Source organism: Phalangium opilio, unplaced genomic scaffold, assembly GCF_054372755.1.
Source record: "Phalangium opilio isolate 3A_F unplaced genomic scaffold, DU_Popi_V2 ptg000039l_1, whole genome shotgun sequence".
Lineage (NCBI taxonomy): Eukaryota > Metazoa > Arthropoda > Arachnida > Opiliones > Phalangiidae > Phalangium > Phalangium opilio.
Window position 1 is genome coordinate 453,767 of NW_028324162.1, and position 23,855 is coordinate 477,621.

At 36.5% G+C, this 23,855-nt stretch overlaps 1 protein-coding gene and 1 long non-coding RNA gene across 3 annotated transcripts; one reads left to right on the top strand and one right to left on the bottom strand.

The window, feature by feature from the left end:
* Positions 1 to 21,011: 21,011 nt before the first annotated feature.
* On the top strand, positions 21,012 to 22,134 carry LOC149680953 (52 kDa repressor of the inhibitor of the protein kinase-like). 2 transcript variants are annotated; one of them, XR_016365564.1, is made up of 4 exons: positions 21,012 to 21,184; positions 21,258 to 21,389; positions 21,460 to 21,795; positions 21,849 to 22,133. XR_016365564.1 is itself a non-coding variant. In XM_089834520.1 (3 exons), the coding sequence occupies exons 1-3, from the start codon at positions 21,057 to 21,059 to the stop codon at positions 21,632 to 21,634; spliced, it is 435 nt and encodes a 144-aa protein (XP_089690646.1). In that variant the 5' UTR covers positions 21,012 to 21,056; the 3' UTR covers positions 21,635 to 22,134. The 2 variants fall into 2 exon arrangements, 1 of the variants encoding a protein (XP_089690646.1); XM_089834520.1 differs by having other exon boundaries at positions 21,460 to 22,134.
* A 589-nt stretch (positions 22,135 to 22,723) lies between these two features.
* Positions 22,724 to 23,442, bottom strand: LOC149680954 (uncharacterized). Its single transcript, XR_016365565.1, has 3 exons — positions 23,312 to 23,442; positions 23,001 to 23,225; positions 22,724 to 22,898 (listed from the first exon to the last, which is right to left on the bottom strand). It is a non-coding gene; the product is annotated as an uncharacterized LOC149680954 (long non-coding RNA).
* Between the last annotated feature and the right edge of the window lie 413 nt (positions 23,443 to 23,855).

The window sequence follows — 23,855 nt, forward strand, 5'->3', positions numbered from 1 at the left end:
TACACCATACACTAGTCTTTCGTATATACCACATACACGCCAACTGTACTTATTAGCTTCTAACACCACCATCGTCCATACTACATTGATACCAATATGTACTTATTGGATTCTAACAACAACATCCTATACTACATAGACGCCAATCTGCAAAATTGGTTTCTACTCCATTATCATCGTAAGGGTTAAGAAATACGCGGCGATAGGCTTTAGGGTTACGAGAAACATCTAGCCTCCCTATGGCAGGCCTTCCACCACAGGTTCACGCAATTGCGCTTTTTCTTGCCCTTTCCTGTGAATCAATTGCCTTATATACCCTAAGTTTCCAAAAATAGAGAAGCAACTAGGCTTGAATTCAATCGTCAGCAATAGCTATGTTTAAAACAATTTTAGGAATGAAGTTTCTTAAAACGATTTAACTAGAATTAAGGTAAATTAATCACAATTAAAATAATTCATATTAAATATATTTATTTAAGGAATAACTTCTTAATTGCGTCTCGACTCCGAGAGGTTTATTTTGGTTTCACAAATTGTTTTTGAATAAAATAGAAATTTTTTTGTACGGACAAGGTTTGAGGGATAGTACCGATTAATTTCGACTCAAATTTTGCCTAATATGTAATTTTGTAATTGAAAAACGAAAATATATTGACATCTAGGGAGGAATGCGGATATTGGAGGTACATATAAAAGCTGACAGTTGACTTAGTTAAAAAACTAGTTTCAATAAGAAGCTCTGCTTATATATGGTTGAAACTTTTGTTAAATGAATGAAAAGTGTTGTTATTTGAGTAAATATTTCTTGAACATGTTGATAAATGAGAAAAAGCTGGTTGCAAGTGTTCATAAATTATTTAAATATGGTTGAAAGTTTTGATAAAAGAGAAAATGATTTATACACTTGCTGATAAATGACTTTAAAATGGTTTATAGCGTCATTAAATGTATATATTTTGATAATGATGGTAAATGACTGCAAAGTAGTTGGAAGTGTGGTTAAATGACTTAGTAATTCAAGAATTACTACGGTAGTAATATGCAATTAAAAACTGGGTTTGTGTATTAAACTAGAAAAATATTTAAGTCATCAATTATAATGAACAAATAGGTTAGTTTAAAATAGAAATACTCAATTATTAGTGAATTCTCCGCCATTCGTGTTTATCTTTGATAGCAAAATTTATCAATCTTGAAAACCCTGAACTTTGCAAAATTCAAAATTCTATTCTGAAGTGTATGTAAATAAAGGATTATACCCTAATGATCATTTATCAATCTTAAAATCCCAGAACTTGGGAACATTCAAAATTCTATTTCTTAGTAAATTAAGATAAAATACGATAGGCCTATCATAAAGATCATTAACATCTTGATAAAGCACACACACATATGGAAAAACAGACAAATAGAGAAAATTTTATAAATCAGAAAAAAGAAAGTATTTATATGTTAACAAAAGACAAGATGCTAAACATGTAAAGTGATAAGAACTGGGGGAGGAAACCAAATGGAGAATAGTTTTGTCTAAACAGCGAATAAAGATCTTCTAGATAAGATAAGAGAAATCAGCATATTCTTAAGGTTTCGGGTTTGGTGAATTGTACCCTTATTGGACTCGAGTCATAGAATAGAATGACCTCTATTTCTTTCAATGATCGAAAAGCAAAAAAACTTCGGATTTAAAATAGTTTAAAAAATTGTATGCACACACATAAAGGACGGTGTTAAATGTTAATTTTTAAAACATTAACATGTACAAAAACGGGCCAAGCCTCGCTTCTTGCCCTCTCCGCCGTAAAACGTTCTGAGATCCCATGTAGATCCATGTCTGTCATTTTCTTCTCATTCAATCACCAATTGAACAATTATGTTATAAATTAAGTCCTTTTCCTAATAAATAACCAATATTCTTTGACTCGATCATTATTATACATCTTTGTTCGTATCAAAAAGATCGTGACTTATAAATCAGATAATTCATAGAATTATCTGAGCATTGAGAATTTGCATCAGCATTACCATTGAATATCAGCCAAATCGTTTCTTGCTTACACTCACTTGACATTGTCGAATAACTAATTCAGAAAATAATAATGTAACTACTTCAAAATATAGTTTTGGTACGCTTTTACAACATGGATTGTGCGTCCCTTTAACTGCGTGGCAGTTACAAGAAAAAATCTCTATGGAGGATCAGTATAGTATAACTTTTGCTGTATAAGGCTTATTTCCCACTGCACAGTAAACACTGCATAAGAATCTCTGCTGTAAAAATATTTCTACTGAACGGGACCGATACAGGTTTTGGTTGGACAGAGTTTGTGTTCTATTTTGTTACGCAGAGGCTGAGGTAAAATTATTTTGATAACCAATAAAATTCGTTTAGTAATGACGCTCTTTTGGAAGTCACAATAGAGCAGTTGTTTTACCCGGCGTTTCAAGATTATTTTAGTTTTGGACTCCTGGTCTCAATTGACACATTTGCATTTTGTAAAGTTTGAGTCTCAACTCATTTACCGGGTTTGATTACGAGTTGCGAATGTTGATTTTGCGTGTTGTAAACCTTTGAGTATGCATCTCTCTAACAGCGCCTCACTATGCGTCGTTTTACGATAATTTATTACGTTTCGCCGACGTCACTTCAAGTCAAGGTCTCTGTAATCAGTGACTAAATTATGGAACATATCTTATAAACTTATGGTTATATTGCCTAAGATGGCCTTCGTAAAAGCCATTTTTGCACGCAGCGCTAAGGTTTTCGGTCGTTATTTAAGCTCAAGCCGGAAACAACCTTATGGTATTTGCTTTCCGATGATTTGAGAAACACCAAAAGAAAATAGAAAATAATCTGTTCTCTTTTGCCTATATGGGATGTTCTAGATATCTGGGTAAACGGTTTTCATTTTCACTTTTAGTGGAACTTAGAAGGTTCTCAATTTTATAAATTTAAACAAATTGAAATATCATGCGAAATATTAAAGATACAAGGAAATTGAAGACACTCTAAATATAAATCGACCCCCTGATAACAAAAATGGCATTTATTTTCTCCAAAAACCAATATTTAAAAAGTTGAACATTTTCAGATTTTCGAAAAATTCGCGTTTTTTAGCGCGTGCCTGGACATACGACTTCAAATTTTTCTCATTTGATGGGGAACTAAAATATGCATCTTAGTGTCAATTATCAATTCTCTGTGATCAACGGTTTTTGAATTATTCAAAATTTTCTGAAAAAAAATCGACGGTCAAAGACTTTCGAAAAAGAGCGCACGCGGCGATCGGCTAGGCTGTTCTTATCTATAGTTGCGAAGCAACAGGCGTATGCTTCATTTCAAACGTCAATATTAGTCAAGTCTCTCAAGAATGTTTAATTGTTCTTTTTTAAAACGATGTAACGCTCAATAAGAAAATATTAAATATTAATTATATTTATTTTAATATTTAGGATAATCTTGTTTTTCAAATCAAAATTAATACGGAAAGAGTTAAAAAGCAGTCTATGTTTTTGTCTGTGTGTGTCCGTCCGTGGTTACTCTAGTGCGCTGCGTTAGCAGTTCGCTTTGTTTTGATGTGTAAAGAAATCCTACAGAACCTTAATATTCACTTTTTCATAATATACAAGTTGGGAAAACCAAAATATTACCTCTCCGTGTCGAGAAGATTGTATAAACTAAAGTATCCAATGAAAACATCGACCTTTTTGCCCTCATCCTTTCCCGCGCTTTGCGCTTCCGCATTTCATCCTTCCTCTCAACATTATCTTCCTCCATTTTACATACAAAAATCAAATACTCACAAAAAGAAGCGGCAAAAACCTGCTGGCTCTTTACAACCATAATTTGACTTAATATCCAACTTCCAAACACAAATATTTTCTGGTAGATAAACTAACAACCTACAAGCAAAGAAAAATTCTCAAGAATGGCTCCCGCAAATTTAACAGGCCTATTTTCAACTAGGTGGGCGTATCTGATTAGATTTAAAAAATATATTTTTGAAATTTTTGGTCTGACTGTTATCTACACCTACATGGTTTTCAGTGAAACAAACAAGGAGCATAAACACAATAGTGGAAGCTTCAGTCTTATTTAAAACATGTAAAACAATTATCTCTGCAAATAGCTTACATATGTCTTTTTTACCAATGCCTAACCGTTTCGATTTTTCTAAAGCAATCTCAGCACCAAAAAATATTTTTGATACAAAATAAATGTTTTATATTCTTATTAAGAATAAAACACGAGGATAAAAAGGTCTGTCCTCTCGTAATTTTTAAGCTTTTATCATTATTACTCTATACAACAGTAACAAGGAGCATAAACCCATTAGTGTAAGCAGTATTTTTTTACCGAAACAATCTCGCTTATGTTTATCCTCTCTAGACTTCGCTAAAACGTATTACTCCTACGTAAAATATTAATAGACAGGCAAGGATTCATACCATTAAAGAAGGAGCGCAATATTATCCATATTTTCATTTCATATACAGAGAAAAGAAATTATTATGTTTCTGAGAGGAGCTTCCCATTTTGGTTGTTGTTTTGAAAAGTATATCGAAATGCACGGTCCTTGATAGATATAGGAGGCAATGAATGAAATATATCACAATGCACGGGCCTTGATAGATATAGGAGGCAATGAAGTAGATATATCGCATGCACGGGCCTTGGTAGATATAGGAGGCGATGATAATCTCTCTCTTTGCACGAGAGGTTTATCTTTAATATTTAAATAAATATAATTAATTATTTTAATCTTCAATAATTAACATTGATAATAGTTAAATCGTTTAAAATAAAGCTATACCTATTATCATCTCAAACTTTGCTAATATTGACGTTTAAAGTGAAGGGTACCCCTCTTGCCCGCTTTCTTAAAATTTTGGGGTATATATACGATTCGTTTCCATTATAATAGTAAGGAAAAAGCGAAATTGCGAAAACCATTGGTGGCGATCCCACCTTAGGGAGTCTAGACGTTTCTCGTAACCCTAGCTGATCGCCGCGTATATCCTAAAACCAAACGATGATAAAAGAGTAGAAGCCAATGATACAGATTGGTGTCTATGTGGAATAGAAGGAAGACCAGTGGATGGTGGTGTTAGAAGCCAGTAAGAACAGACTGGTGTCCGTGTGGGATGGACGAAGAGCAAAAGATGGTGGTTATTAGAAGCCAGTAAGAACAGACTGGTGTCCGTGTGGGATGGACGAATAGCAAAAGATGGTGGTTATTAGAAGCCAGTAAGAACAGACTGGTGTCCGTGTGGGATGGACAAAGACCAGAAGATGGTGGTGCGAGAACTCAAGTAAAGGAGCCATTTCCGTGACTGTGAAAGCAGTTCGGAAATGGCGAACACGTTTGCTCCGATACGCAAACTGCGAACGCGGTAACGTGGGTATAACAACAGACAGACACACAAGGGAACGCAACAAACAGCAGGCATTTACAATTTATTTCTTAAACCCTATCATAAGTTTAGATTTAATTTTTAAATTTAACACTCTTCGTATGTTTTGCTGGGGACCGACAATGCTTGACTGCACCCTAGCGGCTGCTCTGCACTGTGTCTGCACTGGATCTGTTCTGAGCGCGCGCGATTCAATTTTAAATATCGTCTATAGCCGGTTTTTAATTCTCACCAGGTGCCAATGATAACTGCTACGAAGATACATTGTTTGTCAAATTGCTGTTAAAATAAATGATTGATTAAATCACACAATCACAAAACCCTGTCACCAAACAATCCAGAGATGTGCTAATTAACTGGCAACTAATTGAATTGGAATTAGCAATAGGACAATTATGACTTAATTAGCAATAGGACAATTATGACTTAATTAGCAATTAGGCATAGATGCTAATTAAATCCATTTACACACTGATAAACAAATAAACCCTGTCAACTCCACTCTTGGACTACGGGAGCATGTAGTAGCGTTTGTTTTAACTAAAGAAAGGTAGATATTTTTTTTTAAATCAGGAAATTATAAGTTTCGCATCTTTTACAAAAAACATGATAATTTAGGAAATTTAATTTTACTGAGCCTAGCAACTGGCCAGTTAGCTACACCTTTTCGACCCTGGGAGCATCTAGTGGCGAAACCACACCATTTATTTCCTTTAAAATTCGACAAAATTTCATTGAGTTATGAAGATTGAAGAAATTGATTAACGCGAGTTGATAAAGAAATTGTTTAATTTATTACTATTTGCTTACAGCAATTAATGATACATTCATATTAATATAAATTGTTTATTTGTGTTAATAGGACTTAAAGGGATAAGAAAATGCCTTTATGAAATATATTTGTAGCTTTAAACGGGTCAACCATTTTTTAATGGTTACGAATCAAAAAGAATGGAATAAGGGGTATCGTTCCTTTCAACCGAATTCCCGATGGACCGAAATCCCAATCGTCCGAATATGCCCCTAAAAAATACATGAATATAACTTGAAACACTGTAGCCGTCAGTAGAGATTCGTCAGTAACTTGACTGACGTCACTGTTCTGCTTTTGGAAAGAGTGTAGACATTTTAAAGGGAATGATAAGCGCCCGGATTCCTAAAAAAATGAACCCGTAGTAAACCCTAAAATTAATGTTATGTATCAGATGGTTTCACGTCCTGCCAGAGATGTACCAATAGTTTCATATTACCGTAAGAGTAATTCAAGACTAGGTAAAATTATCGACCTTCGAGAAAGTTTAAGGTTCACGTTGGTTCAAGGTTCATTTCGGAGTTGTCTTGGCAATAGCTGTGAAAAGGGAGCAGAGGGAGGGTTGTTGGGCCAGTGTTATACAGAAGAAAAAGCTATATAGGATAAAAAATGTAACTTTTTTAAGAAAGATTATCGTCCGCCTCGAAATTAAAACGTAATTTTTTTTTAAGTTTTGTAGTACATCATCTAAATCTGAGTGTACTTTGGATTCACAGTTCTGGGTGTGAAGCGTGAACCCATTTATTTTGAATCTTTTGCAGGTACAAAGTGTTCTTTGTGAACCACTCTATTGGATATCTTTGTGATTCCAAAGTGTTCTGCGTGAATCACTCTATTGATATCTTTGTGATTCCAAAGTGTTCTGTGTGAATCACTCTATTGGATATCTTTGTGATTCCAAAGTGTTCTGTGTGAATCACTCTATGGAATATCTTTGTGATTCCAAAGTGTTCTGTGTGAATCACTCTATTGGATATCTTTGTGATTCCAAAGTGTTCTGCGTGAATCACTCTATTGATATCTTTGTGATTCCAAAGTGTTCTGTGTGAATCACTCTATTGGATATCTTTGTGATTCCAAAGTGTTCTGTGTGAATCACTCTATTGAATATCTTTGTGATTCTAAAGTGTTCTGTGTGAACTGTTATATTGGATAACTTTACGATACATCCTGCCAGAGATGTACGAATAGTTTCGTATTACCTTAGAGTAATTCATGACTAGGTAAACTTATCGGCCCTCGAGAAAGTTTAAGGTTTACGTTGGTTCAAGGTTCATTTCGGAGTTGTCTTGGCAATAGCTGTTAAAAGGGAGCGGAGGGAGGGTTGTAGGGCCTAGCTATTGCTACGAGAGAAAAAAAACCACGAATCTTGCTTTAATTATGGAATTTCCAAGAGGTAAAAAATAATAAAAGCGTAACCCCTGTTAGTAAAGCGTTGCAATGAAATTAAATTTCTTAATAAGCTCGTAAAAAGGCTACTTAAATCTGAATAGACTTGTTGAACTGAAATTTAGACACTAGTATCCAGATTTTAAACCAATATCTATTCCAATTAATTTCTTCAAAGGGTTCACTAAATATCAGTTTCACAACTTCATTACCAACGCTCTACATATTTTAACGAAATTTATACCTTTACTCATTTTAAAAAGTTAAAAAAATCTAAACTAATTTTAAGTAATTACAACTAGAACACCCAAATAGCTTAAATTTTATATTTAAATAATATCTTTTATTATATCCTTTTCTTTGCATAAAAAAATATAGACACAGCCCCCATAAATAAAAAATAACTAAACTATTTTTTTCAATCAAAATATTCCAGGAAGTTTTGCATATTCTCTTAGTGTTTCTAAACAGCTAGGGTAATCTATCTGCGTGATGGGTGACGTTTCCTATAAATCAACAGGGTAGAATTTACAAAAATATTCTCGAAAATTTAAAAAAAATAATTTTAAGTTTAATAACCATTTCATTGTCTTTTTGGTAACCCATGCACGCAGTGTTCTTCAAGTTTAAGCTAATACATATTTTAAAAACATAGCCTAAAATATTATATTTAAATGCACATATAATAGCCCGTAAATGGTAAAGTTTTACTTCAACCCGCCCCTCCCGCCATTTACACAACTAATATAACCAAGTACAACATTCCTTCGACAAATCAGTAATTTCCTATCGTATCAACATGCGCCAACAGAAAGATATTTCATCATAGCCAACACGAGTAATATAAAATACTTAAAATGTTAAAATACGATGACCAATAGAACTTCCCGAACTATCATTTTGAAAAAAAAACCCCAACAAGTCCTACGACAGACACGGCATATCAAGAAATATCCATATTCAATTTCTCTACTGATATTCAGACACTTTGGATTGGCACATTCAAAGAGTGAAAGTGACTTTGGATTAAGAACAACAAAGATGTACAAAGAAACAACCTTTGTGTTGGCTTCAACTATACCAATTCCAAAAAATATATCCCAATGCTTCAACTTCGCTACATAACTCCTTTACGACTTGGCAATTGGTCCACAAACAAAATAGAAGCTCGTAAAAGGATTCGCAAAATAACTTCTTCAAACAAGGGTTGCCTAATAACGGCTGTATATGTACTGTCGGAAGTTTAGCTCACTTCCGTAAGCCTAGCTTCTGGGCGACAAAGTTTTGAAGGAATAAGGGACTTGTCAGAATGCCTACCCTACAGGAACTGACTACCCCGTGTCCGAGGGTGGTGAAACACCCCAAATCCCCCTTCCTTCAACACCCGATTAAACCTCAATTACTTCACTCGTTAATCTTTCATCACGTGGACTATCAATTCAATTTACATTGAAACTTCATAATTAAAACCATCACAATTCAATTTGCATTGAAACTTCGTAATTCAAACCATCGCAATTCAATTTGCATTGAAACTTCATAATTAAAACCATCGCAATTCAATTTGCATTGAAACTTCGTAATTAAAATCTTCGCAATTCAATTTGCATTGAAACTTCATAATTAAAACCATCGCAATTCAATTTGCATTGAAACTTCGTAAATAAAACATCGCAAATAACGATTGACAAACAAAAGAAGCTCGATGAAATCGGTAATTAAAGATTTCAATTAATGACACTCACTCATTAACCACTAACGCTATCATGCAATAATAATGAATACGAAAAATGTTTGTGAAATGAATTAGAATTATCACTAACAATTAAAGGGCATCTAAATAACTCTCATATTTTACATAAACAAATCAGTACGCTTTTAAAAAGAATCTTTAAAAATGTTAAAGGTGATTTAACAAAGACACCCTCCCTTTTAAAGGAGAAAAAAAGTTACTATTTTTCTGACAACTAGGCAATTATAAATTCCCAATTTGAGAGTCCTTGGATTAAATGTGTATAAATATTTTTTCAAAATGGAATCATTCACTTGAGAGACTAGAAAAATGATTATAGGCATTCAACATTAATTTTGAACTTTTTAAGTCCATCCTTCACCGTTTCACCTATCAAATCAATAATCTCTCCAATGAATCCAAAGCGAAACATACATTTAACACTGAACTGGAAATTTTACGAGAACAAATCACTAATCATTTTAAAAAGCCATTCTGCAGAAAAAATTAAATTTTCCTTCGGAAGCTACGAATAAAACCTTATAAAATACGCAACTAAAAGCTTAAACATGGAAAACAAAAAATAGTACTTGGAAAAAAAATAATCAATAATAATTTATAATAACAAATCAACCATGGAAATTTAAGCCCAAATTTCATGCTATAATAAATGTAGCCATTACCAAACCAAAAGTGTGCATAAAATAAATCATTAGTGCATTAACAGGACATCGTCATACGTGTTTAAAGCTTTTAAATTACTCAAAAAACTAAATATTCATAACGTTATTTAATTCCTAAATGATTCACGAGGAATTATTAAACAAAAGTTAACTTCCAAATTCCAGTTAATGTTATAATTATTCATTAAAGAACTATTTTCTTGAATAAAATTATTGACCATAAGAGGGGGATAAAGGTTCCATAGAACTTTGGGTAGACTAGCGGAAAAATTCAAACATAGTCTTATCGAAATCTTTGATTAATTTTGCGAAAGACAAGTACTTAGCGCTACCAAATCCCAATTTTTACATCGGACCGATCAGCGTAATCGGTGATATTCGCCTTGGAAGATGGGCATTCAATGTTAAAAGATAGGGAAGATTCCTAGTTTTAGTGGTGCTCTTTAATGCCTTACCCCCCACTGACTTGTATAAATCTCGGCGCAAAAGTACCTCAACACATGCTTAAAATATCCTGAAAGTTTGGTTTTGTAGGAACTAATAGTATTTATGTAACAGAAGGATAAAGAAGGTTACGTTTCCTGGAATAAATAGACTATTTGTAGACAACAACGCCTGGTGGGGTGCTCCACTAAAAGTCTAGCTGGTGCGACGGAAAAATCGCTTCAAGGGGCTCTCTGGAAGCTTTTATACTACCAAAACCCCTGTATAGAATGAAAATATTTCCATTTGGTTGCTTTACTCCCAATGAAGATGATAAAAAAACAACACACTATCCTTAAGTAATAGGTTAATTTTTATTATGTACAGTGGTTAACAGACTCATATCATATTACATCTGGTAAGTCTTCATCCATTTGCAGGTTTTCTAGTTCTGTTGCGTCTTCGCAAATAAGACGCGCAGCAGATTGGGGCCACGAACCTTTTTGTTCGTGTCTGCGGTAGCCCAAGTACAAAATTACACTACTTACGTGGGCACTTGTGCCCACCGTTAGCGCCCCACCCTTGCAATTACAAAACCACCGCTGAATGGCGTTCATTCCAACACCATTAGGAGTATATTGTATAAATGCCTGATGTTCGGTAGATTTGGAACACTGGCCAGGTACTTTAACCCTAAGAAGGTTGTTTTCGACCTAACAGAGCTCGACTGTAAAAGTTCCTAACCGGTCAATTATTAGGCCGACGTATGATTCCGCTCTCCTTGTTTTAAAATCACTCATGACCACATCCCGCACGTCGTCTTCTGTAAGTACCGGGAACGAATTGCAGTCTTGATCGTTGGTGATTAACGTTTTGAACGTCGTCTTCCGCTGTTCTTTGACAATTTCCGTTAAGCCATGAAGTAGTTCTTCAATCTCAGTCGCGTTTAAGTTTGCTTGCGTACAATGTGGTGTAATCGCGTCTGTTATGTCGTCGGGAAGCAAATTATTATCTCCAAGATGGTTCTGACACATACGGCTTTCTTTGGGAACAAATATACCGCGCTTCACCCAAATGTCCAATCGCACGTCCAACTTCACTCGAGTACGAGTAGAACTGGCGCACACAATGCAAGTTGTTATTTGCAGTTTCAAAGTCTTAACCTTGAGTGTGACGCATGTTGAGTTCACGACGTTAGCCCCTTCTGATTCGCTGCTTGAAGTTGTACTCGTCGTTGGAACATTAGTACTCGAAGTATAAGACAACGTGCATGTCATGCAAGCACGTTTTCCCAAGGCATTCTCAAGTAAGGGCGGATAACCATTTCCTTGTCGTCTTCGACGAAGGTACGACGCTAAACGACGCCTTGATATGATACGGCTGGTACTGTTATTTATTTTACGGTTACAAGCGTAACACTTTTGCGAAGGCATAGTGCCACAACACGATGTCGAAAACTAATAAATACTAACACTTTTGTTTTATTTCACCGTCACTGAACGTATTTGTAATATAAACTATCTTATATTGTATAAAGAAAGACAGATTAAAATGGGTGACCGACCTTTGCTTCCTGCAAACCAGTAAAAAGTACTTTGTTTCCCAACGGCGTCGAAAAATTAGGTTTGTTTCAATCTTTCCATTTGTGTGGGTGGTTTGAGGGTTGTAGGCATAAGACGGTCGATTTTTTTTAAGATATCATTCTTTTTACAATATAAGACAACTCACATCACCCACACAAATGGAAAGATTGAAACAAACCTCTTTTTATCGGAATTAATTACACGTGTCCTTTCGTCATTCTTGTTCATTTTTCGACGCCGTTGGGAAACGAAGTACTTTTTAATGGTTTGCAGGAAACAAAGGTCGGTAACCCATTTTAATCTGTCTTTCTTTATACAATATAAGATAGTTTATATTACAAATACGTTCAGTGACGGTGAAATAAAACAAAGGTGTTAGTAATTATTAGTTTTCGACATCGTGTTGTGGCACTATGCCTTCGCAAAAGTGTTACGCTTGTAACCGTAAAATAAATAACAGTACCAGCCGTATCATATCAAGGCGTCGTTTAGCGTCGTACCTTCGTCGAAGACGACAAGAAAATGGTTATCCGCCCTTACTTGAGAATGCCTTGGGAAAACGTGCTTGCATGACATGCACGTTGTCTTATACTTCGAGTACTAATGTTCCAACGACGAGTACAACTTCAAGCAGCGAATCAGAAGGGGCTAACGTCGTGAACTCAACATGCGTCACACTCAAGGTTAAAACTTTGAAACTGCAAACAACAACTTGCATTGTGTGCGCCAGTTCTACTCGTACTCGAGTGAAGTTGGACGTGCGATTGGACATTTGGGTGAAGCGCGGTATATTTGTTCCCAAAGAAAGCCGTATGTGTCAGAACGGAGCCTCCGAAATGAACTAGGCCCATGCGTGTAGTGAAGCGAGAATATGTTTTTAACTAATTTAGTTCGCCGTGTTTTCCCGCTTGGGGGCGCTTTTAGTACCGTACAATAAACATAATTCAGCCTCATGACCCCGTCGACTGCTACAATATTAGGGCAAAGTATAGACGTAGAGCGGTGAAGCCGACGTCGCGGATAGTTAAAAATTGTTTTAGAAAATTTCCGAAGCAATTTATTAAACAATCATTCCAAAGAAGTAAAGGATAAAAAAGTTAAGGTTAAAAAATGAAAGGTTAGGAAAGGGGTAAAAAAATCCTCTAATGGTATATGAAAACTGTGAATTAGCAACTACAAGAAGTTTGGTTTTACTAAAAATATAACGATGCTAAAATCTCATAATAAATTTTTTTGTCCATACAATCTAACCAATAGATTCAATAAAAAGTGAATAGCCCCTAAAAAATTACGTTAATTTAAAGGTGAAAACTTATCTCTTTCATAAAAGTTTTATAGTTGGCCCCTAAAATATCAACGATAATTTATGGAAGACCCAGGTCGCTACGGTCATAAAAGCGCCACCTCGTACACACAAAGGGTAAAAATATTTCCTCTATGAAACTGGATATTTCCCCACGTAAAAAACGACACGCATGGGCCTAGTTCATTTCCGAGGCTCCGGTCAGAACCATCTTGGAGATAATAATTTGCTTCCCGACGACATAACAGACGCGATTAAACCACATTGCACGCAAGCAAACGTAAACGCGACTGAGATTGAAGAACTACTTCATGGCTTAACGGAAATTGTCAAAGAACAACGGAAGACGACGTTTGAAACGCTAATCACCAACGATCAAGACTGCAAAGTTCTAACATCACTGAATATGCACGATTTTGGCATTGTACATGACTGTATTGATTCTAAGTTACGGAACAGCGAAATTCAGTCAACACAAACAGCGTTGTGTATCTTGCTTATGAAACTCAAAATGGGACTCTCAAACCCGTTTTTGGCGTCACTGTTCCACATTACAGAGAAAAACTTGTCTGATGTAGTAAAGTCTGTTACATCGGCCATGATTACTTCGTTCGTCCCTCAACATCTTGGAGCAGATAATCTTAAACGAGAACATTTAATTGCTAATCACCAATCACCGGCAGCTCAAAGACTATTTGCAAACTCAAGGGACGATTGTCTTATCGTTACAGTGGATGGGACGTACATTCCCGTTGAAAGGTCAAGCGACTACACGGTATTACAAAAGTCATTTTGCATCTACAAAGGCCAACATATCCTCAAGCCTATGCTAATGGTAACCACAACAGGGTACATTATAGATGTTTTTGGCCCATACTATTCCAACGGGAAAAACAACGACGCCAGAATATTAAACCATGCCCTAAAAACGAAACATGACCTGAAGACATTGTTGAAAAGAAACGATGTTGTGCTGGCTGACCGCGGTTTTCGGGATTCTGACGGTCTACTTCAAGACTTAGGTTTGGAACTCCAAATGCCTTCGTTTCTACCAAAGGGTAGCAAACAAGTGGAACCCTCTGAGGTTAACCGTTCTAGAATGGTAACGTACCTACGGAGCCGGTTGAGGTGCGCAATGGTCACCTTCAGACTGTCTTTGCTCTATTGCAACAACGCATACCATCAGGTCTGTTGTTGCACCTCAAGGACTTTCTTAGAATAGCGGCGGCACTACTAAACGCCTTCCATCCTGATTTGCTGCACAAAGGAAATTGGGAAGCCACCGTCCAAAGAATGGAAGCGTCAAAAGGACAAATAAATGAACTAAAGGAGAGAGTGGAACGAGACGGACTTTCGAGAAAACCTACCAAATGGGAGAAACTGAACGATATCTAGCTCGACGATTCCCCGGTACTTACAGAAGACGACGTGCGGGATGTGGTCATGAGTGATTTTAAAACAAGGAGAGCGGAATCATACGTCGGCCTAATAATTGACCGGTTAGGAACTTTTACAGTCGAGCTCTGTTAGGTCGAAAACAACCTTCTTAGGGTTAAAGTACCTGGCCAGTTTTCCAAATCTACCGAACATCAGGCATTTATACAATATACTCCTAATGGTGTTGGTATGAACGCCATTCAGCGGTGGTTTTGTAATTGCAAGGGTGGGGCGCTAACGGTGGGCACATGTGCCCACGTAAGTAGTGTAATTTTGTACTTGGGCTACCGCAGACACGAACTAAAAGGTTCGTGGCCCCAATCTGCTGCGCGTCTTATTTGCGAAGACGCAACAGAACTAGAAAACCTGCAAATGGATGAAGACTTACCAGATGTAATATGATATGAGTCTGTTAACCTCTGTACATAATAAAAATGAACCTATTACTTAAGGATAGTGTGTTGTTTTTTTATCATTTTCATTGGGAGTAAAGCAACCAAATGGAAATATTTTCATTCTATACAGGGGTTTTGGTAGTATAAAAGCTTCCAGAGAGCCCCTTGAAGCGATTTTTCCGTCGCTACAGCTAGACTTTTAGTGGAGCACCCCACCAGGCGTTGTTGTCTACAAATAGTCTATTTATTCCAGGAAACGTAACCTTCTTTATCCTTCTGTTACATAAATACTATTAGTTCCTACAAAACCAAACTTTCAGGATATTTTAATCATGTGTTGAGGTAGTTTTGCGCCGAGATATATACAAGTCAGTGGGGGGTAAGGCATTAAAGAGCACCACTAAAACTAGGAATCTTCCCTATCTTTTAACATTGAATGCGCATCTTCCAAGGCGAATATCACCGATAACGCTGATCGGTCCGATGTGAAAATTGCGATTTGGTAGCGCTAAATACTTGTCTTTCGTAAAATTAATCAAAGATTTCGATAAGACTATGTTTGAATTTTTCCGCTAGTCTACCCAAAGTTCTATGGAACTCGTATCCCCCTCTTTTTATAGTTATTAAATTACTGTTCTCAAGATTTAAATTTCTGACAACACGGAATTTCACCATTCATTTCATAAGTATAAATAAATAGTTATTTCCAATGCTTAATGCTAAAGCTGAAAGGTTCCATTGGCTGCCCTAACACGATGCCTAATATATTACCCTACAATTTTTCAATACCAAAGTCAGAAACCAATTAGAAGTGTACACGAGTGCGGACCTTAAAGTAGCTTATGCCAGCTTTTTCAAAAATACACAAAAAAGAAAATCTCTAACAGTACCAAAGTAGCGATGTTGAACTAAATTTGCTCCTGTTATTGCTTTCAAATTATTACCAAATTGCCCCATTTGGAACGATACTACTAAATTGAATGTTTTTCCACCAAAATATTGCTACCTTTCCCAAAATATTGGTAGTTGGTTTATTTATAGTCACGTTTACCACAAATTGCCTGTTTACCAACTGCCAGAATAAGACCTACTTTAAAGTCATTTATGTTGAACGTGAAAGTTAAGAGCAATATCCGTATTTAAATGTTGTTGGAACAATGGCATTAAAACAGTCTCGAATTGAGTATCCTTTTTTTAAATTCTCTACTTAATTTTTATCGAGATGAAAATAATTTGAATATGAAGCATTCATTTAGGGCAGTGGATATGGGCAGTAGGATAAGGGGCTTGCCTTAAAAAAACTCCGCATGAGAAACGACGTGTGGCCACCTCAAAGTGGTGTTTCTTGGGCAACTTTCCAAAATATCATTTATCAAATTGAGCAATAATTTGACACCTTTTTCATAATATTGTCCTTCACATTTATTAAACTCAGGAATAATTTACACCTTTTCCAAAGTATCGTCCTTCACATTTATAAAATTTCCGAATAATTTGACACCTTTTCCAAAATATAGTACTTCACATTATCCAATTCAGGAATAATTTGACACCTTTTCCATAATATCGTCCTTCACATTTATCAAATTCCCAAACAAGACACCTTTTCCCAAGTATCGCCCAAAACATTTATCAAATCAAAAATAATTTGACGGCATTTACAAAAATTTGCCGTTACCAATTATCGAATTCCCAAAAAATTCAACGATTTTCCCGAAACATAGCAGTTTTTCTCGCATTATATTTCCGTCCTTTTATCAGAAATGAACAGTTTCCGTAAGCTTAAAAAATTACATAGCTATAACTCCGGCGCGAGTACGTCAATTTTTCACTTTCCGCCCCGGCTCATTTTGCAAGATTGAGTGCAGAATGCGTTAAGCTGATGGCGACTTCAATGACGGTAAGTACGTGGATTTTAAAATTTTCAAAAACATTTCTGTCCAACTTGCGACGGCCAAATATTTTTTTAATTATTTTTTTCGGACTCCTCACAGTATAATTAACCAGAAACCATTGTTAGTTGGGTGGGTCACGTAAAGTGCAATCCTACCTCCGATTCTCTTAATACCTTGCTCATCGGCGGGCTACCACCTAATCTCCAAGTGTTATATATGCCATAGATCAAGGTGGTTTAACCTCTCGGTCGAGAAGTTAAATCGACGTGGCAAGTCCAGCTATATGATGACGTACGCGGCTTCGCCGCCAAGGTAGCTCCAAACGAGGGGTCGGATAAGTACTCTTTTTCAGTACCGTATCCTTTCACTAGCAATATAATTCAAACAAGTGTCCATTCACCTATTCAATGATGTCTGATTTCTTATCGTTTTGGGGGTTCTCGGTTATCCCCAAAAGGGTTAGGGATTAGCTACTGTAGAGTTTTTAACACTACAATTCATACTTACTGTTTGAATTAGCGTTACCGTTTCGGGAAAATACGTGGTAATGGACAGAGGTTTTCATACTACACGTTGACCCAGGGACATGGACCATTTTGAATTTTCTACTCACAACAATTTTTTCTGTCCTTGTTGCAAGTTCAGTCCTAATTTTATACCTAAACTAAACTTTAAAAGGTTGCGGGTCGCGTTCCTATGGACGATATAAGATTGGTGATAGCACCGGAAGCTCCTCCGCTAATAATAGAAGAAATGGAGGATGATTTCATGTTAGATGAAGGAGCCGAACAAGTTCTGAACTTCGTCGTGGAAAACGATGGTGATGACGATGATAATGATGGAGGTGATTCTGTGAACACGTTCCCAATTATCCATCCCGGGGCTATGTAAGTGAATTTTTCCATTATTGAAGTTTAGTATCAATAATTAAGTGTGTTTCAATCAAGGGTTACTCAAAATGTCTAAGGATAAAACGCACACACAGATCTCTATAGTAAGGGAATGTTCTCTAGTTCTTCCGAAATTTTAACCTATCCCCCTCTTCTCCACCTACTGTTTTGGTGCGTCAAACGGAAAAGAAATATAAATATGGCGCCACCTACCTTATTATCGCGAAAGCATAGACGAAAGAGAGATAGTTTTCGAAAGCATGCTTTATAGTTCTTTTTCGAATTGTCAACAGTCGTTAAGAACTATTAGTTCAAGATTTGAGTAAGAGGTTAGATCCTCAAAACCATAATTTAATTTTAATAATAGATTAAAGCAATTATCCTTGATTAAAGCAAACATTCAGTTTAAGAATATATGAGGTGAGTTTACATTTGTTTAATAGGCAAGGTTTGAGTAGATCTGCTAGAGCAGACGAGAGTGACAAAATTTTCAAGAACCCGATCACGTGTTGACGCTTCAAAATATATGGCTTTCCGGTTTGCCGATTGTGCCCGCTAGGTACCGTTTGGAACATCTACTTTCGATATTTCCTTCTCTGCGTTTTATACTTAGACATTTTAAATAATCCTTGTTTCAATGTAGTTAGCGCCGACCTGGGTGATTTCGATGGGTTTAATGAGAAAGTAATATTAAACATAAACTGTGATGGATACCGGTAAATATATCCATATTTATACACGCCACCATAAATAGTGCTAATTGATTTCTTTTAGCTTCATGGATACCATACTTTTATTGTTAATACCAAGTATGACCACCCCTCGATCCAAACATTATGGTCACCCTGGAAGACGTAGTTGCGGGTTATATACGTCCAAGGTGTGTTATTAAAATATAGCTAGGTTTTAGATTATTTACTAATATATCCTGTCACCCCCCCCTAGCCCGACGAGGGATATCAATGGGGCTTACCCCGCCCCGGATGGTGTACACCCATCCCCAAACTGTGATGGATATGGGTATGATGCATTATCAAATATTTAATTCTATTTACATTAATTACAATACACATGTATTCACTAAAGCATTTTTTTCCTCTAATTTACTATTATCAGCGTTCAAAACGCCATAATCACGTTGATGATGAGGAGGCGGGATGCCCGCAACAACTTAAATGGTGGGGAGGAGCAAGAGCTCGCCACCCAGCTCGACAGAGCGTTGACTCATCACGTCGGCGTAGAAATAAACTGAAGTGTGTGCGCTAATTACGCATTATGTTATCAGATTTAAAAACAAAATATGTATTTAATTTGGATTTTTATTCATCTCCTAAATGATTATTTACAATTTCCTCGTGATTATAAATCCATTCAGAAAATAATATACATTTAGACAATGCGGACAAATATTTCTTATTATTACGGACAGGTTTAAGATTAAGCATACAAGTAATCATCGAGCCATCATCATCGATTTCATTAGCCTTTGGAAATCCCACTCCACTTAAGTCAATAACTTCCCGATTAATAATGTCCGACAAAAAGAAGCATTTTTCCTCCACTTTGTAGAATACCCGTTCATAGCTTTGTACAGCATCTCTCAGGCACTCCCCGAGTTTATCGTAGGGCGTTATTCCATCATCCTAGGCTAGACCGTGTAGATTGTTCAGCATCCACCTGTTTTGTCGTTTGGCATCATGCGTTAGTTCTTTTTCGGGGTAGGGCGCCATGAATGACCACGATCCAATTCTTGGTGTTTTCTCTACCTTGTTACAGCTACCTCTTTCGCAATTCATTCCTGTCCATCACTTTTAGCGCGTCCGTCAAGAAAATCGAAGTCTACGACGATTGATTTTTTAAACCTAGCACAGATAGTAAACGGTATACCATAAGCATGGAGATTTTTTTACTTACATTTTTGGATGTTCTTTCCTCGTCGAGCTTTACCGAGATTGTGATGGTCCTCTAACTCGGGGTCTTGGCATTTTATACATTTTAGTAATACCATCATCATCTAATATGTCATTCCTGCTTTGACTGAACATTAACCATGATTTTAAACGGCTCTAACCTGGGTTTTACGGAGTACTTAAGTTTTTCCAGAATACTCTAGAATTCCAGCTTTGACTCTACAATATTGGTGATAACGTAATGATTTTAACCTGGGTTTTATGGGGTATTTTTAAATTTCTTGAATGATCTGGAATAATCGGCATAGCCAGGTTTTTACAGGGAACCATAATTTTTCCCAGTTGGGTTTTTGGATGAGGTTATTTCATCCCCAACACAATTTGGGGTTTCATCCCCCTTTACCCATTTAATTAATACCCTTGAAATTAATTGTTCTAATTTTAATCTATATAACATATCAAAATACTGTTTGTTTCATTAATCGTAATTCATTCTATCTTCGTACGGTATTGCATGTACTACGGTACCCGAGAATTTCACACGCTTCATTGACCTGTGAATCAAAAACATCCCTTGCAGGCGCGAGAGCGGGGTGCGTCAATCAAAATGGATTAACCTCCACTTACAAATATCTTTAGCTCTCCATCTTAACCATTTTCTCATCCGACATCTTCTCCTAACTCCCACTGTACATCCTCCATCCTCCCCTCCTTCCGCTGTACCTGTGCTTGGACCGGCATTTATGTATTACTTCTACTCATTAAAAACATTGCCATGAAACAAAGATTTTAAATCGCAATTTATATTTTTCAAACAAATTGGAAGGGAGAAATTAGTCTGGCGTGGCTTAAAAAACCACACCTACCATGCTACGATATTGAAATATTTAAGAAACATTAAGCATTAATGGCGTACTTTTTTACGAAAATACTTTCCTTGTTTCACTGCCTCCTATTCGATTTTCAGTAGTTAGTATGTTTAAACATAATTTTGAATTATTTAAAGTTCCATCGACAACTGCGAGTAACATCTGCATGGAAGAAAGTATGGAAAGCCGACTCAGCCCTTTTTTTGAAAGGTGCCTGGTAGCCCTGCATACTACAGCGCCCCTAGCTGTCATACTGAAAACAAACATGGCGGCTTCCTTATTTAATTTATTTCTTTTGGTGAAAAGGGTGGGTTAAATAATGGGATGGCGGGAAATCCTAGTAAGTGGACCTATTACGGGGGTTCTTGTTGTTCATTTACGAAACGTTCAAATTCACAAGGAAAATCGAATAAAGACATTTCCTTTTTCAACTACCCAAAGGATAAATTAAGGTAATACCATACATACTAAGATTGCATATGTATTTTGGGGTTCTAAACTAAATAAGCCTTGGTATGTTAAAAGATGTAAACAGTGTTTGGAAAACGCTGGTCGAATTGATTTATTGGACAGAGGAGTTGATTTTGTTTATAAGAAGAAGTATAAAGTTTGTAGCGTACATTTTAAACAGGACCAGTTCCTATCATTAAAACCAAGGTATGAGAAATAACTTTAAATTAGTAGTTCTTTTATAACACAGCCTTCAAATTGAGTTTATTACATCTAGGCGTACGTTAGTTTGGAACGCAATCCCAAATAAATTTGACGAAAATCTTATTCCAGTACATAGTCCAGTATCTCCCCTCAAAAGTCCCAGCTCCAATCATGGCTCTTATATTGAGTTTGCAGGTCCAAGCGAAAGTGGTATCATCTTCCATTGTGGTATGTTGTATAATTACTAAAACCAAATGCTTTTGAGCCCGGTGGGGATTCTTAGACACATATTTAGTAATATATTATTCTTCAGATGATAATGTAAGTTTAACGCCAGTGACGTGCAAAAGAACTAAAAAGAGATTGAGAGATCAAATATCTAGTCGTAGAAAGAACTCTGTAGATAGTGGTAAATATATTCCAGGGCCGTCAATGAAGTATAACTCACAATATTTAATCTAGGTTCAGTTGTTAGTTTAACACCTGTGACGTCAAACAGTTATGCCAATGAAGATTTTAAAATTCATAGTCGCAAAAGGAGTTTTAGAGAGATGGATCAAATTTTAGAAAAAACACAATTAAATACCCCCATAAAAAGACAAAGACTAAAGAGAAGGTCTTTATTTCCACAGGCCCCTGAAAGTGTTTCTACCAACACTACGAAAACGCCAAGAGTCACTTCTAAATTAGTTCAAGCCAAGCCAATTTCTAAAAGCATTAAAACACAAACACTCAATATTGTTTCTCCTCGCAAAAGAAACCTTCAAAAGCTTTTGCAAAAACAATATTTGAGAAACTTCAATTTGTCGAAAAAAGTCTCCAAACAAAAGATTAGCAAAGAAACATTGATATTAGAAATACGAAAATATCTCCCAAAGGAAGGAGCAAATTTCTTTGCCATACAAGCAAGAGCAGGTGCCCGCAAATCTAAAGGAAGGCGATGGTCTCCAAAGGAAAAACAGCTATGCCTAACAATACACTATCATGGCCCTAAATCATATTTACTTTTGAAGAAGATGTTTAGCCTACCAAGTTCAAGCTTTCTTAAATCTTGGCTTAAAAACATTCCGTGCAAGCCTGGTATTAGTGAGGAGTTTTGGGAAGTTTTGGAAAAAAAATTAAATGTATGACTGAAAAAGAAAGGTTGGCAACGCTGACATTCGACGAAATGGCACTAAAAGAAGGCCTGCTTTACAATGAAGGAGAAGATCTTATCGAGGGGTACGCAAGACCCACATTTAGCCAATCACGCTACTGTTTTTATGTTATGTGGGATGAAATCAAAAGGGAGCAAAGTAGTACCTATTTGAGAGTTCAACATAATTGCCGCCGTTGCCGCCGATGCCGCCGTTGCCGCCAATGTCGCTGTTGCCGCCGTTATCGCTGAAGTCGCTTCAATCTCCCCTCCGACGCCAGATATTTCATGCGCGCCTTATCTTTATTGACTTTGATAAGGGAAAACATATGTTAGGCTTAAGACTGAGCGTCATATTTCCACAACTTCACCTGAAACTAGAATTCATTACATCATTATTTTGTGGCACCCGATATTTGTGGGCACCTTATCGACTTTGACAATGCGGTGGGGGAAATACGTATGGAAAAATACTCTACCAATGGGGTAAATAAGTGTGGGGAATTCTTCATTTTCAATGGCGTCTTCTTATTTTTAAATCAATACGTTACACTTATCTGTCTTAAAAATATCTGGGTATATTGGCTCGAATTTCTTGAATATGACGCTGGAACCGTTATCTTAAATAGTATCCCAACACCTGCTTCAAATAGCGTATCATTGACGTAAGCCAAAACAGAGACGTTGAATACACTGTGTTTGACCTAAAATATTTTAATGGAATACACTATGTTAGGCTTAACATTTTTAACGAAGTAGGCGGGAAATATGAACGGAAAAAAGAGTGTACGGTTTTCGGATACGACGGTGTACGTGATTCCTCAAGAGGACAGGGTGAACCATGAGTTTCGTAAACCTAAATGGTTTAGAATGCAATTAAAGTGTAAATACGAATACATATTATCTCCGATATTGGAGTTGAAAATTGAACTTTTCGCTAACCCTTGTCTTACATGTGACTCGGGGCTTTCTACGTCACGTTGACTTTCGACAACGTGGTGGAAGGGGGAAATTATATATGTTAGGCTTAAAGATTAAGCGTCATTGACTTTAGCCGCCCGGTTGCCGCCTACCGCCAGGGTGCCACATTCAAACTTGACGCCCAGTTGTCGCATACCGCCAGGGTGTCACTTTCAAACGGGAATTGTCCTGAAATCTCATGATGGCGGGAAATTGATGTGATAAGGAGGTAAAATTTGCGTGATAAGGAGGGAAAATTGGCGTGATAAGGAGGGAAAATTGGCGTGATAGGGAGGAAAAATTGGCGTGTAATTTTAAGATAACGCCACTGAATTCCCGTTGGCGTACCTTATCATATTTTCCGAGGGCAATGT